The sequence below is a fragment of the Fundulus heteroclitus genome, chromosome 16 (genome assembly GCF_011125445.2).
Source record: "Fundulus heteroclitus isolate FHET01 chromosome 16, MU-UCD_Fhet_4.1, whole genome shotgun sequence".
NCBI lineage: Eukaryota > Metazoa > Chordata > Actinopteri > Cyprinodontiformes > Fundulidae > Fundulus > Fundulus heteroclitus.
Genome location: NC_046376.1, coordinates 23,935,494 through 23,954,392, shown reverse-complemented (window position 1 = coordinate 23,954,392; position 18,899 = coordinate 23,935,494). Strand labels below are relative to the sequence as shown.

At 38.4% G+C, this 18,899-nt stretch overlaps 1 protein-coding gene across 1 annotated transcript; it reads right to left on the bottom strand.

Moving 5' to 3' along the window:
* Positions 1–916: 916 nt before the first annotated feature.
* Positions 917–17,227, bottom strand: il12rb2l (interleukin 12 receptor, beta 2a, like). The gene is made up of 15 exons (XM_012855969.3): positions 17,116–17,227; positions 16,747–16,845; positions 12,944–13,088; positions 12,650–12,801; positions 12,399–12,541; positions 12,163–12,304; positions 9,832–9,908; positions 9,507–9,744; positions 8,706–8,894; positions 8,304–8,408; positions 8,029–8,163; positions 3,470–3,628; positions 3,313–3,382; positions 1,648–1,753; positions 917–1,512 (listed from the first exon to the last, which is right to left on the bottom strand). Exons 2-15 carry the CDS (start codon positions 16,820–16,822, stop codon positions 1,171–1,173), a joined length of 2,079 nt encoding a protein of 692 aa, XP_012711423.2. The 5' UTR covers positions 16,823–16,845; positions 17,116–17,227; the 3' UTR covers positions 917–1,170.
* Between the last annotated feature and the right edge of the window lie 1,672 nt (positions 17,228–18,899).

Genomic DNA, 18,899 nt, shown 5'->3' with positions numbered 1-18,899 from the left:
TAACAAAATTTGTTTCACAATATGACACATTTATGTGAGACAAAAAAGCAAAACCAAAGAACTCTGTAAGGAAGCAAAAACTTCAATCTGAGGGAGGAACTATAACAATTATCAAGACCTAACAAAGGCACCAATAATAAATAGTGTCATAATGCTCAAATCCTGGTATATGTGTACCACTGTTGCTACTCAGGTTATCTGTGGTGGCACTCAGTCAGAAAACAAAGAGGTAAATTAACCGCAGTTTGTATTAGTCAATTACCTGTAGCAAGATAAAATGTTGCTAAAATTTAGCAATCAAGACAGTCAAAAATGATTGGGAACAAGACAATCGTAACTCCAAACGAGGCCTTTAAGCTGTACAACTCTGTCCATCGTGACAGATTTACTCCCTGTGATATTTTATGACATACACAATTTTGTGGTAAAAACAGTGCTTCCTTCTTTCATTGCTCATGGGATATGATCTAGAGCAAGATCTTTAAAATGCTAAAGAAAAGAAGACCTTCTTGTACTTTTTTTTTTAGTAGGAGAATCCCAGAACTGACTCAACTAATATATATTTTTTTAAATGTGGATGTAATCTCTCTGTATTTTACTGGCAACATCATTATTTTTGGGGATGCTTGAGGATTCATTCAGTGTATTTATATTTTTTTCCCTCATGCTTGAAATGTGGATTTACAACACACATTCCTAACAAAGCAGCTTAACCTTTTGCTTTTCTTAAAAGCTTATAGACATGATTGTGTATTTATTCAGTAAGACTGACACGCAAATAATGTTTTACCTCGTCAGAATAATCTTTTGATGACTATAAAATTATGGCATGAAACATTTTTCCTCTCCTCAAAATACTGCTTTAAGCCAACATTCTCCTAATCAAATTCAGTGAAAGAAAGGAGGATCCAGAAAATAGGAAGAGGTACCCATCAAAAGGGACTTTTTTTATGTAATCAGATTTATAACATGAAAACATCAGAAGAAACAACATAAAAAGGTGGAGGTCACAAATCAGAAAAGCTGGAGCTGTTTGTCTTGAGTCTTTCCTGCGGTGACAAAGAGCTTTTTAACAAAACCTCATCATATACAAAACACACGTTCATCAAAAACAAAATACAAAAATAGGAAAACATGCAAACCCTGAAAACGAATGTCCATAATCCTGAGTCACTCCACCATTATTTCCGAAGCAGAGGGCATGAAGTGCTTTTCATACCCGGAGGTAGACTGTTCTTCCTCTGATGAGCTCCAACTATCATTCTTCTCTTCATCAGAGTCAACCATCTTACTGTACTCCTTTCTCCCGCTGCGGCTGTCTGTGCGATTAACCTTTTCTGTCACAGGATCCGCCTTTTGATCATCCTGACACTCCATCTGGAAACAGCCAGTCTCCTTCTTTATCTCGTCGGAGTCAAATACCTTGGGCACTATTTCCACAACTTCCAAAACGGAGATCTTAGGATACGGTTCATAGAGAGGACCACAGATCCAAGTCAGAGGCTCGTTAATCTACAGGTAGATCAGAAAAGTATTCATTTTGGCATTTTGTAAGCAAAAATGTTAAAATAAGCATTGTGAGTATATACCAGATAGATGAAACCATCTTTAATTGATAGTCACAGTTAATTGGAGATTTTAGCTCACCTGGTCCTTCATCTGCTTGAATATTCGGCTGTTGCTGGGATCTGGCACTTTGTTGTAAAGACACTGAGGTACAAGTGGTCCCATTTTATTGCCTCTTTGGAAAACACTGACAGTAAAAACGAAAGAAAAGAAAAAACACACCATAAATACTTCAATTAGCCCAGGCAGTTCATCACAACAGTAGTCAGAACCTTTGAACCTTTTCATTTTTCAGACGAGGTTCACGGCACTTCGTAGTGATTTTACGTGCTCGACCATCACAAAGTAATGCATAAGTGTGTAGTGTAAAGGAAATTTTGATTTTTAATAATCCTTATTAGTAAGAGTCCACCTGTGTGGAATTTAAACTCAGTATAAACCCTTATGTTTTCTGAATGCCTCTTACAGAACATTAGTGAACAAACAGCAACATGAACACTGCAAAAACAGAACTAAAAATAAGTAATATTTTCTTAAAATGAGAGTATCTGTCCTTACATTGAGCAGGTAAATAAAATGATCTGCCAATGGAATAAGATTTTTGGACTTAAAATAAGAACAACTCATCATCATCTTATTTCAAGAGCAGGATGTCTAATTATCTTATTTTAGGGGTCATAAAACTAATTCCATTGGCAGATAATTGGATTTACATGCTCAAATCTAGGACAAAAACACAAATTTTAAAGAACATTTAACTTCCGTTTTTGCAGTGAAGGACAATGAACCCAGCAGACACATCCGGGATAAAGTTGTAGAGAAGTCTAAAGTGTGGCTAGCTTCTAAAACAATATCCTGAGCTTTGAACATCTCACAGAGCTCTGTTCAAACCATCATCTGAAGCGTATGGGACAACGACAAACCACCTAAATCGTGGCCGTCCACCTAAACTTATAGACTGACCAAGGAGGGCGTTGATCACAGAACCAGCCAAAAGGCCTGTAGTGACTCTGGCACCATTAAAATTGTTTTGTATTCCATAAATCTGTCCTTTATGGGTGAGTGGCAAGATGAAAGCCTTTGTTGAAATAAAGCCACAGCACATCCTGTTGGGGTTTGCTACAAGCCATATGGGGTACACGACAAACACATGGAAGATAGTGAAGTCTTTAAAACACAATTTTTGGGAAGAAATCTAAGTATAAATCATCTTCAGAACCAACGATCCCCACGGGGAAATTTGGTAGTGGGAGTATCATGCTGCTGTGATGCTTTTTCCACCTCACCGTGGGGCAAGGAAGCTGATTACAGTTGATGGGAAGGTGGATGAGCTAAATACAGGGGAATAATGGGGGGGAAAAATAAAATAAAAATCTAACGGAGCCTGTAACAGACTTGAGGTTTACCATTCAGCAGGACAACACTCCCTAACCTACAGGTAGACGAACAAGGGAGCATATCTCTGCGTTAGCATGGCCTAGTCAAAGTCCAGACCATTATCCTGTTCAGAGACTGGAGCAAGCCTTGGAAACGGTTGATCATAGAAACTACTCATTCATTCTGAAAGTGCTTAAGTTGTTGTTTCAAAAAGGAAAAAAAATGTGCAAACACCACAGAGTTATACCCTAAAGGCTTTAAGGGCTATGAAAACTTTAGCAGACACAGTGTGTATATTTGCTTTGTGCCTTCAGTGGTAATTAAGACTCTGTTATTTGTTGTCAAAGTATGCAGCAATGATTTTCTTACCATACTACCCAACCAAAAGAGCATATGACGATCACCAACAGCAAAATGAGCACAACGGGAATTAAATACTCTGAAAAGAAAAAACAAACAAATGATGGATGCAAGAAATATGCAGACGTTCTCTATAGTTGTCACAATTTACGTATGACGTTCATACCGTAGCCTTCGTGGTGATTAATTTTAAACGTTGTGGTGGCCTTCTCACCGGGCCCAGCCACGGTCACCGCTCTTATCCAGATGGTGTACTCCTGACCCGGACTTAGATCCAGCTTGTACGTCATGCTTCCATGATCTGGGGTCGCGTTTACGTTGTACACTAGAAACAGACGTGGGTTTTAGATTTGGAAAAAAATAAGTAGGATAATTAACCCGCAGAGAGACATCAATGTATGTCTGTGTTAAAAAAAATGGGTCCAAAGACAAAGAGCATTCCCAAAATATGACCCATGTGTTTTTTACCTCTTCTGGCAGTAAAATGAGAAGTAGAAAGAATTTCTCTCATTGCATCACATTAACATACTCCTGCAGGACATGATTATACGACATTTTTCTCATTTACTTTGCTGTTTCTAATTATTTTATAAGAATCAGCACATTGTTACAAGGTCATATGTGTTCATATATATACATTTTTTATGAAATATTTTCTTTTATATATTCCTTTCCTACTTTGTTCTCTCTTTGGTATCGACACTTATCTTAATTTGGAATCCTCACACAGCCACATTGGAATATTCCAATATTACTTCCAAAAGCTTCTCCATTTCTTAAAAGATTTTCTTTACCTTTGCAGCAATATTGTGTTTAGGCTTTATTACACCAAACTAAATATAAAATTTGAGTTGCTAAATATTAAGTTGAAGGGGAAATGGTCAGTCAAGAAAATGCATTACTTTACTACTGTTACACACTATGTTGTAGTATTATAACAGTGCTACTAATTAAAAAAACGGCTGTTATTATTATTGATGTCTCTGTTTAATTGGGTTATACAGTTTGCAACTGTTTTCTGCTAAATTGTAGGGTCAATAGTTTTGTGGTTTGATTTTGTGTATTTGAGCTTTGAGAGTTTTTACTACTTTGCTGTCCTTCAGAAAAAAATGTCTCAGTGTCTAAATCTGTGATACCCCCTGAAAAGTTTGGTGTGTATTAATCGCATATTTTATCCTTTTATTTCTGAAAGTGTAATAGCCTGTTTGGGCATTTTAATATGCAATTTTGCAATAAATGACACTAATAAAATACATGCTTGTACAAAAAAATATTTTTATTTTGTTATTTTTCAAGCACTTTTCAGAATTGGAATGAAAACATCCTGGTGCCAAATGTTAACTCTGGACTATAATGGCTATATGACTAATCAGGATACCCTGATGTTTACACAGTGTGTAAACAAATGTGTAAATAAATACCTGTTTTCATGCCGATATATTTGTTTTGCCTCTTAAACAAAGATAGACATGGTATTCTGCACCATGTAATCTACTTTCAGCATTTATCACCGGTTATTGCACCGTAAACTGCAGAAAATACGGGCAGAGTTGCTCTGTCTGCCTTTACTACTGTCGGCTCCTATGGCGGAGGGAGATTTCAGCTGGATACACTCAAATGTAGTGCAGGCAGGTCTCATAATAACCCCTATTTCATCACTTATTTTAGAGCCCAAATAAGCAATTTCACTTTCAGAAACCTGCCCAAAAAAAACGCAACCCGTGACTCATGAAATTTAGAAGCGATTTTAGAAAAAAGCCCAAAGTCGCATGTGTCCGAGGGTAAAAGAAACTTTGCGCTCACTGTTGGCAACAGTGAGCGCAGCACGGGTCTGTTTTGCTACAGTTTTCTAGCACTCTTGAAACTACGGAAAGCACCGAGGGTAAAAGAAACACAGTCCAGAGAGCGCGGCGGGGGGAAAAACATTAGGGAACGGTGGGTGTGTTTTGACGCGCGATTAACGGCGACAAAAAAATTGTCGGCGTTAAAATGGGTTTACGTTAACGCCGTTAATAACGCGTTTAACTGACAGCACTAATATATATATATATATATATATATATATATATATATATATATATATATATATATATATATATATATATATATATATATATATATATATATATATATATATATATATATATATATATATATTAGGGCTGTCAAAATAACGCGTTAATTTCGAATAATTAATTTAAGAAAAACTAACGGATTGAAAAAAAATAACACAAATTAACGCAGCCTGCGTTCCGCGCACGTGATGTCACCATCTCATGAGCAGCGCCCCTTGCCGCTAAGGTAGGGCAAACAGTGTGAGAGAGCACGTAGCAACCAGCCATTACACGAGCAACAGATACAACGATATGACCGACTTTACAGCTGTTAAACTTTCACAAGAGGATGTCCAGGCGCCCGTTTTACTGGTAGAACTGTGGAACAACATACCAACGTTCAGCTCAAACGATGGATTGAGTGTCGAGGGCTTAGAAAGACTGGAAAACAGGCCGAGTTGATAGAAAGGTAAGTCGATGTTTTTCTTCTGCTCGACGTTCATGGCGTCATCGGCCGTTTTTTTTTTCTGTTTGTAGTCACCGTCCAGGAATCGGTATAAATTTTCCGGACCGCCGAACAATTTAGTCCGGTCCGGTGGCCAAATGCATTATCATTATCCAACGGCTGTATCTCCTCGCTGCATCGACCGATCTGCACCAGGTTTTTTGTGAGTCATGGGGAGGGCTGCGTGTGAATCGCCCGGTGGACAGGCGGGGAAAATGCGTTACAGCATCTGCGGGGGCCAATAGGCTGGAGCGGCGCTTGGCTGAGAGGGCCGATCGACGCCGCTTCCGGCTTCAACATCCTTCATATGTGGCCTATCAGCGTATCCTGAGTTGCTGTTGAGCGTTCCATCACCATATGCATATGCATCTGGCAGGAGGCTGCGGTCCATCAGGACCAGAACCTCACGCCACAAGAACAGCTTTTTCCCATCTGCTACCGGTCTTATGAACAAGGCCAAGAGCCGCCTGTGACACTGGACACTGTCTCTCTCCGCCGTTTAGAATTACAAGCTTCTGCGTTACATTAAACGCACAGTTTACTGAATGTATATTACTTCTGTATATATATTGATTTTATTCAATTTTACTTTATTTTATTGTATTCTTATTTCTGTCTGCACCCTATGTCAAAATATGTCAAGTCAAATTCCTTGTATGTGCAAACCTACTTGGCGATTAAACTTGATTCTGATTCTGATATGCCACAATGACACATGTTAAAACGTCTGAAGGCATGAAATGTGAATAATTCAATTCAATTCAATTCAATTTTATTTATATAGCGCCAAATCATGAAACATGTCATCTCAAGGCACTTTACAAAGTCAAGTTCAATCATATTATACAGATTGGGTCAGATTATACAGATTGGTCAAAAACGTCCTATATAAGGAAACCAGTTGATTGCATCAAAGTCCCGACAAGCAGCATTCACTCCTGGGGAACCGTAGAGCCACAGGAAGAGTCATCTGCATTGTCCATGGCTTTGCTGCAATCCCTCATACTGAGCAAGCATGAAGCGACAGTGGGAAGAAAAACCACCCATTAACGGGAAGGAAAAACCTCCGGCAGAACCGGGCTCAGTATGAACGGTCATCTGCCTCGACCGACTGGGGTTACAGAAGACAGAGCAGAGACACAACAAGAGAAACAAAAAAGCACAGAAGCACACATTGATCTAGTAATCTGTTCTACATTAGATGGTAGTAGCGGGTGAGCCGTCTTCTCTGGATTATAAGAGTTTCTGAACTTTAATGTACCTAATGCTGATTATTCATTGAATCATTTGAATTTAAATATTTAAAATACTTTCACAGCAAAAAATGATATGCGATTAATTTAGAATAATTGATTACAGAGTATGTAATTAATTAGATACATTTTTTTAAGCGATTGACAGCCCTTTATATATATATATATATATATATATATATATATATATATATATATATATATATATATATATATATATATATATATATATATATATATATATATATATATAATACAAAATCCACTTTTTTAGCCCTTAAACACATTTTGTTGACTACTTGGGAGTCTCTAGGAGTGCATAAACATTTTCATTTAGCTGTCCAGGTGCTGCGTAGATATCTTTATATTCTGTTTGAGTCACATTTTTCTAGCCGTTCAGTTTTCACTATTCTTCATTGTTATTTGAACAACTACGTCACAGCATTTGCTGTGAGACCCTAAACAAGGTCATGGACTTCCGGCTAACCAATTTTGCGAATCCGCTGTTTTATTTTCTTGGAGCGATTTTGAAGTCCAACCTCAAGGAGGCCAAAACTACAAGTGGATAAGTGTATGGTTGTTCATTATACCGTCCCCCAGCATACTCCAAAAATGGCTGAACGGGGTGGAATGACCTGGAGGGGGGCGGGGTGTGAAGTGCCTCCTTTTGATTTAAAGAGACAACTCCAAACGAGTTGCTCTCTGGCACAGCTCAGAACAGGGGGCGTGGCGATAAACAAACGAGGAAATTTAGATCAAAGCATTGCAGTTCCGCTTTATATAGACCACGACTTAACGATTTCAATGTGAAAAAGGAAGAACTGAAAAGCATATGTCCCCTTTAACGTTTGTCCTACGTTTTCTGTTATGCATTCTATTGAAATTCAGACCATTATGTCAGATTAGTTTGTACCTTTCTGTGTGTTCACTCCTATTTGGTAGTACAAGATGATCCCACTCTGATTGGAGCAGGGAAAAGGCTCCCAAGACAGAGTCACCTTAGTGCCAGCAATATGGGACGCCTTGAATGAAGGCACTTTGGAGGGAACTGAGGGAAGAGAGATGAAGATTTATATTACCTTTAATACAGGAAAAACAGAGACAAGGGATTTAGATAAGGCAAGTTTATGTATATAGCACTTTTCAGTAACAAGACGATTCATAGGTAGAATAAATGAGCACACACACCTCTCTGAGCAGAATATCCTCTGGCTGTTGCAACCTGACTGACTTTGTTCAAGTTTGACACTACAAACAATGACACTTGGTATGATGTGTACTTCTTAAATGCACCTGTAGATGGAGACACGGAGTAAAAGAAGCATTAAAAATTACAGTTGAAGCTGAGACCACAATTATGATGTTGAAATTGTAAAATGTCATGCTGGGACGGTTAATCTACGGTAAAATTTCACACTGAAAACTGTTAATTACTGTCGTTGTGTGCTGTGTGTTTGCTCTGTCTTAACATAAATAAAATTTAAGTTCTACAAAAAAAAAAGTTGCAGTCAACTTTAAAAAAAAAAAAAAAAGACACAACAAACAACAACAAAAGAAGTTGAATGGACTGGAGCAGCAAGTGGAACATACCTTTAAAAAAGGCCCTTGTCTGATTTTTGTCCACTCTGATCCAGTCAAATCCGTTTCCAGGTAGACACTCTCTGTATTGCACCACATACTGTTTGACGCCGTCGTAGAACTCAGCGGGCTGGTTCCAGGACACGGTGAGGTTTTCTTCGGTCATCTCAAGGTAAATTGTTGGAGCGTTTTCTTGTTTACCTTGACAGGAGACAAAACTTGCCATTAGCCCTGAAACATATCTGAGATTAGGAAACATTAACTACGCCTTTTAACTTCTATCTTAAACTTGATATTTAGTGACATTCAATCATTTTGAGTATTAAAAATGTCAATTTGTTTCTGGAACTCAGTTCACCAAGTGAAACCTGGTTTATTTACACACTGATGTGTAACAGGCTGATGTTTTTAAACCTTTATTTCTGGACCTTTATTTCTGTTAATTATGATGATTTTCTGCTTACAGCTAACAGAAACAACATTTAAGTTTAGAATATTACATCAGACCAATAAAAAACATTTTGATTAAAGAAATTTGGGCTTAAAAAGCATTATGTTTAATACCTGCTTAAAGTTTATTTCCAAAATGTGCTTTCAATCTGAGAAACTGGCTTCATCTGAACCCATATTCCAATTTATGGAATACGACTGTAATTTCTGTTAGCAGTGTCTCTGAAACAATGCAACATATAAAAGCACTTATACCTAATCTTAAGATAATTTCTGGATTGCTTCTAGTTTATAACAAAAAAAAAAAAAAAAAACTGACTGTTTACAAAAGTGAAAGTAAATGGATTGAAAGGACACAGATACCTGGTGTTGGCATAGGCAGAGGAGAAGCTTTTGTAGCACCGAGAGCATTGTAGGCTGACAGACTAACGGATGACACATCCTTCAGAGAAGAAGTGAGACGCCATTTCCCATCCTCATAGAAAAAGAAACTGCTCGGGTTGTCTGCGGACACATTCATCAGCTGTACGGTGCCGTTACTGTAGAAAACTGTGACTTCGTATCCCAGAATGTGTCCTCGCGCCTGAGAAAGAGAAAGATTCTGGACAAGCCAGACACGAGGAGATGGTACCGAGTCCTGAATATGCATTTGTAGAGAGAAGCCCATTAAAGTCACCTTTCTGCTTACCTTCCAGTTCAGAAAACAGTCCAAGGTCGGCAGCTGCAGCCCACAGTCCCACCATGCATCCACTTCTCCCACCGGGGCTGCACAGAGAAGGGATTAAAACAAATAAAATAGGAACGTTATACACTTAGCACACGCAAATCGTTCAGGATGTACTTTATGAGACAACATAAAAGCTTAAATGCCAGTCAGAGTCACTTTTTTGGCATTGACACATTGCAGAAATTGAGGAAAGGATGTTTTATGAGGGATCAGCAATCTCCTGCAACACGAAAACTAATGACCCACGGATATGTGTAAATATAAGTTATTAAAATCTTTACTGACTGGATATAATGTGTTTAGACTTATTTGTTTTCTAAAATATAAGAAATCAGCAAATAGTTCAAGTGACGTGCCCGTCAAGGACTAATTACTCAGCATCCCAGGGGTGAGCAGCCTAAATAGTTTCAACTGTTAATCTGTTTTTGAACAAACTGCACCTTTCTACTGTTTTCGCATTTGCATACAGTGCTAAAATATTCATCCTTTAACCTTTACACATTTTTTCATAACAAAGTAATAGACCTCAATGCATTTTATTGCAATTTTATGTAGCAGAGAAAAAACAAAACAGTGCATAATTATGAATTTGGGGGGGGGAAAAAAACACAATATGTAAATTTTGCTAATGACATTTTTTATTTTCGCCTATGGCAAGTCTGGAAAACCGACGTTAAGTGATGCGCTCTGTCTGCGCTTAAGGAGGATGAGCAAAGAGTGCGGGAAAAGATTTTGGTCCTGCCAAGCTGGCTAATACAAACTCCAATTAACTCACAGTGTGAATTGAAGAGAAAAGTGATTCTGCAAGGTATCGAATCAGCGAGTGCAAACATAATTTCAACACCACACTTGTGAAGCTTTTTCATTCTCCTTCCACTTCAGAAATAAAGCTACATTGTGTTGGTCAATCACATACAATCCCCATAAAACACGGAGACAATTTTGGTTGCAGTCAGACAAAATGTAAAGAAGTAAAAGGCGTATAAACAATTGTTAGGAAATGCAATTCCTGCCTGTATCTTGTAACTCACTTTGCTCAATTTTCAACTTGTTGCACATCTGGTTAAGAGCAATACATATGTTTACGCTTGTAAACATATGTATTGCTCAGTAAATACCAGTGTTGTAGGACTCGAGTCCGAGACTCGAACTCGAGTCCGAGTCATTAGCTAAATTTAGAGACTCGTGACTTGACTTGGACTTGAGCACTGATGACTCGAACTTGGACTCGGACTCCTACATTCAGATCATTCTGACTTGGAAATTGAGAAAAAGACTCCACTTTTTTATATCATTAGGCTATAATTTTAATATGTCATTAGAATATTATTTGGTGTATGATTTTAATATCTAAATTATTAGTGCAATGTGGTGGAGTGTGGATTTTTTTTTTAGTTTAAAAACATGTAGGCTATGCTTACTTTAGTGCGGAACTTGGACTCGACTTGGATCAATAAGGACTCGATTCGGACTGGACTCAGATTTTTTTTAATCACTTGGACTTGACTCGGACTTGAACACTGGAGACTCGAACCTGGACTCGGACTCGAGTCATAGTGACTTGACTACAACACTGGTAAATACTGATCCTATCCATAACTGCAAACCTCAATTTGCCACAACTTGTCTGTGAACAATAAAAACGAAATGTTTCAGTCAAAACATATCAACCTGATATTTTTTATACTGGGCACAAACAGTAAGTCAATTTGTGTTTGGTCAAGTTGCTTAGCTGGTATAGTGTTTCCCTTTACATGTTCCTGCTCTGCTAAGAAAAATGCATTTTTGGGTTGAGGAACGAAGGGTTGCACTCACCAAAATTGACCATTTTGGCAGCTTCTCCCTTAACTGGAAAAACCAGGCTTTTCACCATTGGAGACAATCTCCACGCGAAGAGGAGTTTTGATGAGATTCTGCACCATATGGCAAGCACATGTCGCCCCTCTTAGGGGACAAACTATATCCTCCAAAACGACAACACTGTACCCCCCCAGAGCAGGGTTCTATCAATAACTACCTCCAGAATTTGGAAAATGCTCCTGAACCCACAAATATTTTTACCTCACAAATGTGGCACCATTTAAAAAAAGTTAACAGGTATTCCAACTATATAAAGATTTATAAAAACATTCTAGCAACAAAAAAAAATAACCTACAAACTGTTTGGTTTTAATAAAAGTTAAAAGTTTTAATGGTAGCATTAGATATAAACAGGCATGCACAGGACAACAAAACGTGTTTATATTTCTTGTCCAGTGGCGATAAATACTCCATCCCATAATCAATACTCACCCGCTTCTGCGCTTCTTATTCTGTAGCTTGCACTCCAGTCGCTCATCAGGCTTGGGTCACACTGACAGCGGACCTGAAATTCATAGACCGCGTTGGGCTGAGGCTCCCTGATTTCATAGCTTCCACTGAAATGATCTTCATCCTGTGAAGAAAACACGGGTAACATTTCAGCATTCATAAAAAAAAAAAAAAAAGATAAATAAAGAAGAGAATAACATGTGCAATGTTCGTCTGACCTCAATCCAGCGTTGGTCATCCTCAGTATGATATCTAACGTTGCAGGGTCCGACACTAAGCTGCAGCCCGCCACAGATGGTCTCCCAATAAATCTCTAACGGATCGTGATGGCTCGATGTGAACGTAGGAGGCGCCGGCTTGGCTGGTGAGTTCAGGAGAGAGACACTCTCAGATACGAGTCACAAGTTTAAACGGCCGATCAGAAACATTGCTTTATTCTGATGTCGCCTGCATCAAAGCGTTGACTTACTGATGTTGTGAGTATGGAAAACGAATTCCTGAGATTCAACGGAACCAAACTCGTTCCGAGCCTGGACCCAAACGCGGAGTACTCCGTGGCTCTCAAAGTTTTCACGACGGATAAACCCATCTGAGCTACTGCTACTTGTCACATGCTCATCCCTGAAAAAAAAAAAAAGAGAAAAACAAACAAGAGAAGCCGTGAGAGAAAAAAAAAGTCTGAGTTTAAAGACATTTTAGTCTTTGTGGGGGGGGGGGGGGGGGGGGGGGGGATTACGAGCAGAAATTTGCTAATTGTGTTTACTCTTGATTTTCTGGCTTCCAGTAGAGGGTGTAGTTAGTGGCGATATCAGGGTGTGGCTTTGGCTCCCATTCACATTTTATATCTAAACAGCCCTTCGAATCACATGGTCTGTAGCACTTGAGGTTAAACGGAGGAGCGGGGGGACCTGGGGAAAAGACAAAGAGATTACTTTTTTATTTCCTGCCAGACACAAAGGGCCTGCAGGTTATTGTCTTTGTTACACCTCGGGGGGATCAAATGAAAGACGTGTTACTCGTCGGTTCTGTTGACATTAGCTATGAATGTGTGCAGGCCTACATGTTGTCCTCTGTCTCAATATAAAACGTTTTCCAGATCATGCCTGAAACCTGTTGCATGATTCCTCCACCTCAGCAGAGGGCATTTCCTCTTCCTGAAATATCATTCCCCCCCCTTTCCCCCAGCAAATCTTGTGATAACAGCTCAATGTTTCTGTTTTCTTTTTTTTTTTTTTTTGCAACTCCTTCCTGTCAATCCCCAAACATTGGAAGAAGATGATCGGTCATTCTGATTCTGGCGTAGATTTTCCCTAAGTGAAATTATTAAACAAAAAATAACCATAGCAAAAAAAGACAAGTGGTTCTTCTCCATTGTCACTTCTATAAAAAAAAAAAAAAACAACTTTTAACCATTTTCCATTATATTTTCAAAGAAACCTCACCGTGTGGTTTAAGAAGTTGTATTGATCTAAACAGCATATTTTGGATCCAAATCTGATTATTATAAACTAGTTTGAACTGAACCTGGACTTTATACAGTTTGGTATAAATTGGACCTGCCCGTCTTGTGAAGTGCAAGGAGATGACATCCAAAGAGAATTAATTGGTGCTCTATAAATAAAGTGAATGAGAACATTATTTTTTTTTGCCGTTGTTAATGTTTATTGTGGTCATTTCTAACCGTGGGAGCCCAGATTCTGCCCACCAATAATGTGGAACAGGCTTTTCTGTGCACAGTAATGAAGGTGTTAAGCTTATATAACCTCTGTGCACTCTGAGCTCACAGCTATCATGGAATTATTATTGAGCTGTTGAAAAAAAAAAAAAGATTGATGGAAAAATCCTGAGGTAATGTTTAAAGGCTGAGTCATATTCTTTACACTTCCTTCTCCAAAGCATTAGCCTCTAGTCCATGAGGGCCGGCGCCTTGCAACCTTTACATGCATCTCTGGTCCAACAAACCTGAATTAAATAACCGTGTTACCTCTTCAGCTTGCAGTCAGGTTCTACAGAACCCAGTTATTGACTCAAACACACACAAATCAAATATTCAAGCAGAGAAACACTGAAAAGTTGCAGGATATTGGCTCTTGAGGACTCGGGTGACCACATGAATTTTTTCCATTGCTACAGGGTAACAGACACCATTTCCTCTCCTCCTTCCTTTCCTCTTTTTTCTACGTCGTAACCTAAAAACAAACAATTTACTATCTATGTTTAAAACAAGGGTTCTCAAGTTTATTCTTCTGTGAAATAAAGCATTCTTATGGATTATAGAAATGCCAAGCCATAACAAAAATGCTAGAAACTGGCTTTTTAATTTAACTGTATTTTACATTCAAAAGGTTTTGAATCCCTCCACCCCCCCCCCCCCCCCCAATTACTTCGGTTCAGATCCCCATTTGGGACAGTTTACAGTTAAAAGGGCTTTATTTATTACAAATATGGCTCTAAGGATCCTCCTGCTGGTTTGTGGCATTTACTAAGGCATATTTTCCTACAAAGGACGATGAGCAAAACATGGAAAATTGCTATCTACGCCCAGTCTGTGATACTTTGACTCTTCTGAAAATAAGTATGACTGATATTTAAAAAAAAAAGACCCAATGACAAATTTTCCACTGTGCAATATTATTCATTCACTGGTATTTACTTTTTTTATATCTTCTACTCTTGGTGTTTGTTTAGAGCAAATTCTAGATTAGACTGGTTTGTTATTTTTTCTTCTTTTTCATTGCTAACAATTGTGGGTAACTGTCTGTGTGTTTGCCACTGTCACACCTGAATTTCCCCATTGCGGGGCAACAAAGGAACTCTCAGCTTGTCTTTTTACTCCATTCCACAGTGTTGGATAAAAGTAATTTCATTTTCCAATAGACACAAACAACACCATAAGTATCTGGCTCCAACTGGTCATACTGCAATGGTGTTGCCTTTAAGAAAAGTGTGCCTTATTGTAGCCACAACACAAAGCGAGACATTTTCCGTGAACGCAGGATACGGCTGAACGAAAAGAAGCTGATTACTCAGTCTGTATGCGTTAAGTAACTAGTCACCAGCTACAATCCATGTGCTGTTCTAATGAGAACGTCCTAGTTAACTGCTCAATGAAATTAAGCGTTAATGTTCGTGGTTTGCAAAGTTCACCAGTTTTAGTTTTACTACTCCACCATTTCACTTTTGTAACCAGCCAAAACTCAGAACATTAATTATAAAAGGCTGTATGATTTATTGAAAAGCCGGCAAAAATCTCACAAACAAACAAAAAATAAATTAAAAAAAAAGGTGAGGGAGGTACTATCCTTGTGAGTCATAATACACAAATATTTTGACCATTGTGAGGTGTTGTAGGGGTGTGATGAGTCAGAGAAATAAAAAGAAAATCCAAGCACCTGTGACATTTTCTATGTTACTAACATAATAAAATACGACACCTTGTCATTTTCACTACACAAACAAAAAGGAAAAGAAAACGACACCCCTAGGCTATCCCACTGCTCATAGGTGTCAAGATTTGATCTGATAAGTAAAAACAAAGAAAATGAAAAGTTAAAGCAAACAAAACCAAAAAAAAAAAAAAACAGAGAAGAGTTTTAACCACAAAACAATACAAAGGATGTCTTAGTCACTCACATGCTCATCCGGCTGTCTCCAGAACACACACACACACACACACACACGCTTTCTTTCTTTTTTTTTCTGTATTCAACACATGCCTGTTACCTTTACCCATTTCTCATAAGCCTACACTCGTTTTGCAGTAATCAGTTCAATACCTGCACACGAGACATTACAAGAAGGCAGAGTACAGCCACAGCGTTAACAGGAAGCAGGGAGCTACAGTTTGAATGCGTGGCTTCCACCTTTAAGACCACTTCCACTTCAAAAACAAGTCATATTCAGAGACTAAATGAGTAAAAAGGGTCAGATTATACATAACCTAAAGGCCGTATGGACTTAAAATTCGATCACCGCATATTTTCTGCCTTTTACTGTGGTGACGATCAAAGTGGAACCAAAAAAACTATTTTAAAACTCATCACTAGTTTTTAAGGCTACCCATCACTGCACACAGCCAGGACCCGCTCTAATAACACATCCATAATCAAAAAGGATGCTTGATAATGGTAACGCCATTGGGGAGTGCAACTATAGAGCAAAATAGGACAAAACAATTGCATTCAATCGTTTTTTGTTTTGTTTTTGTTTGTTTTTTGGGGGGGAGAGAAAAAAGCAGCATTCATTGTTCTCATGGGAGCAACAATGAGAAAATGCTTCAAATAATAAACAATCCCAATCATAGTCAATTTCAGGATGTTTAAACAATATTATCACAGAAACATGATCATTGTTTTTATTCTTATTTTATTTTATATATACACACGTGGTATAATAGTTCCTAACGCAAGCAAAACAAATATGATGTACATATCACAGCTCAAGTAATTTTATATTATTGAGATTAAACTAGCATTCATTTCCGGGATACATCTGCTTGCAAGGAGCTAGACCGTATAGATAAGGTGCTCCAAGTTGTGTAAAAATGTTGAACCGTAACAAGCCTACCTGGAGAAGAACAACAACAGCACGGCGAGGTGACCAGCAAGACGGGGAGAAGCCACCACGTCGTAGGTGTGGCCATCACATTATTTGGAGCTCGAGTTTCTGGAAATTACAACGAACACATTCTCATTCAGCAACTTTGTCTCTGCTGGGAGCGGATAAATTCACACGCAGAGAAGCGAAAGTTTTGGGACAGCCAGATAACACGCTGAAAGTCACGGCAGCCTCTCACGTCAGGTAAAATGTGCTTCGCCGAGATGCGTTCACTTCCCCCCCGAATACGTCGGAATACATCGGAAGCCAAGGCGCGCGCTCTCTAGCGAGGCTTCTACGTTAACCGAGTGTTTTGCTAAATAAGAGAACATTGTTTACCTCATTGCTAGATACTGGAACGACGCATGTCGCGGCGGTAGGGAGCCTGATACAGACGCTGAAGAAAGTTGCTGCGAAGTTGAAAAAGTTTACCGGTTCAGGCTCCTCCCATTTCAGGAATTGCCGATGACGTAGGAGCGATAGTAACTGTCACGTTCAGCGGCCAAGTCGATGCACGCTTTACGGTACGGCCACGGGAGGAAATCTCAGGAGGAGTCAGGATCCCCCGTATCTGGGATTGGGAAAAATACATAGATTTGTTCATCCCTGGTAAATCATTAGAGGAACATACAAATTCAAAAAATGTGAGAAATGAAAACACGAAGAAGGAAACTCACCGTTATTCCAGGAAAATGAGGATCCATTTACATCAAACAATGTAACATAATATTGCATTGGTGGCACAATGAACAGAGCTGTCCGAGGAGCGGCGGATTTACATTATTTCTCTTTATTAATTTCCACTTCTCCATATCGGGACATGGAGCTTTTTTAAAAAAAAAAAATAAGAATAATCATCTGTCTTTGGATTGTTGTTACACAAGAATATATTGGACTGATATGACAGACCTTTTTCTACGTAGAAATCTGAACATTAGAAAATAAGTGTGTTTTGTTTGGAGTATAACAAAGTGACTTCACTATTACACACCTACCCATTACATGTTGTTAACTTTTTTAAATATAATTTACAATAAATATCATATCCACCCTTCCAGAACTATGCAAAGCTGATTTAAGAAAGTACACTTTTCACAATTTGCATCTATGAGTATTTGTGAGTCAGATGTTGCAACTGACCCCGGCCCCCGGGTTCACAACGTGGTTACAACATGTTACAAATGCATTATTATTATTATTATTATTATTATTATTATTATTATTATTATTATTATTATTATTATATTGCAATATCTATCTATCTATCTATCTATCTATCTATCTATCTATCTATGAATATCCATTCATATATATATATATATATATATATATATATATATATATATATATATATATATATATATATATATATATATATATATATATATATATATATATATATATTAGTGACATGTAAAGGATGGAACAATTTGTGTTTCCATCCATTCGTGTTTCCATCCATTCATCCATTTTCTAACACGTCTATCCCTTGTGAGGATGCGAGGGGTGCTGGTACCTATCTCCAGCTGTCAATGGGTTAGAGGTGGCGTACACCCTGGACAGGTTGCCAGTCTATCACAGGGTAACGCAGGACAAACAACCATTCTCACACACACTCACACACTTAAGGAGAATTTAGGGAGGCCAATTAACCTAGCAGTCATGTTTTTTGGAAGCTGGAGTACCGAGAGAGAACCCACGCATGCACAGGGAGAACATTATGACTCCATGTAGAAAGACCCAGGGCAAGGGTAGGACTTGAACCCAGGACGTTCTTGCTTCATGGCAACAATGCTACCCACTGCATCACCGTGCATCCCACAATTAACTATTATTTTGTAAATTGTAGGTACATGCATTTATTATTATTTTCGTTTATATATAATTAGACCATTCACTGCTTTAGACCACTCCTCAGCACATACAGTAGAAACAAGGTTGTAAAAAGGCTTAGAGACAGCGCGCACACACACTCACTAGTTTACTTTACTTTGTTGCTTTACATCAAAGTCCTCACTTTACTAGTAAATAGAGCAACAACGAAAAAAGTTCTCGATCAGCTCCGAGTAGCAGGACACACACACATAAACCTCCTGTCTTTGCGCTAACCTGATGAACTGTAT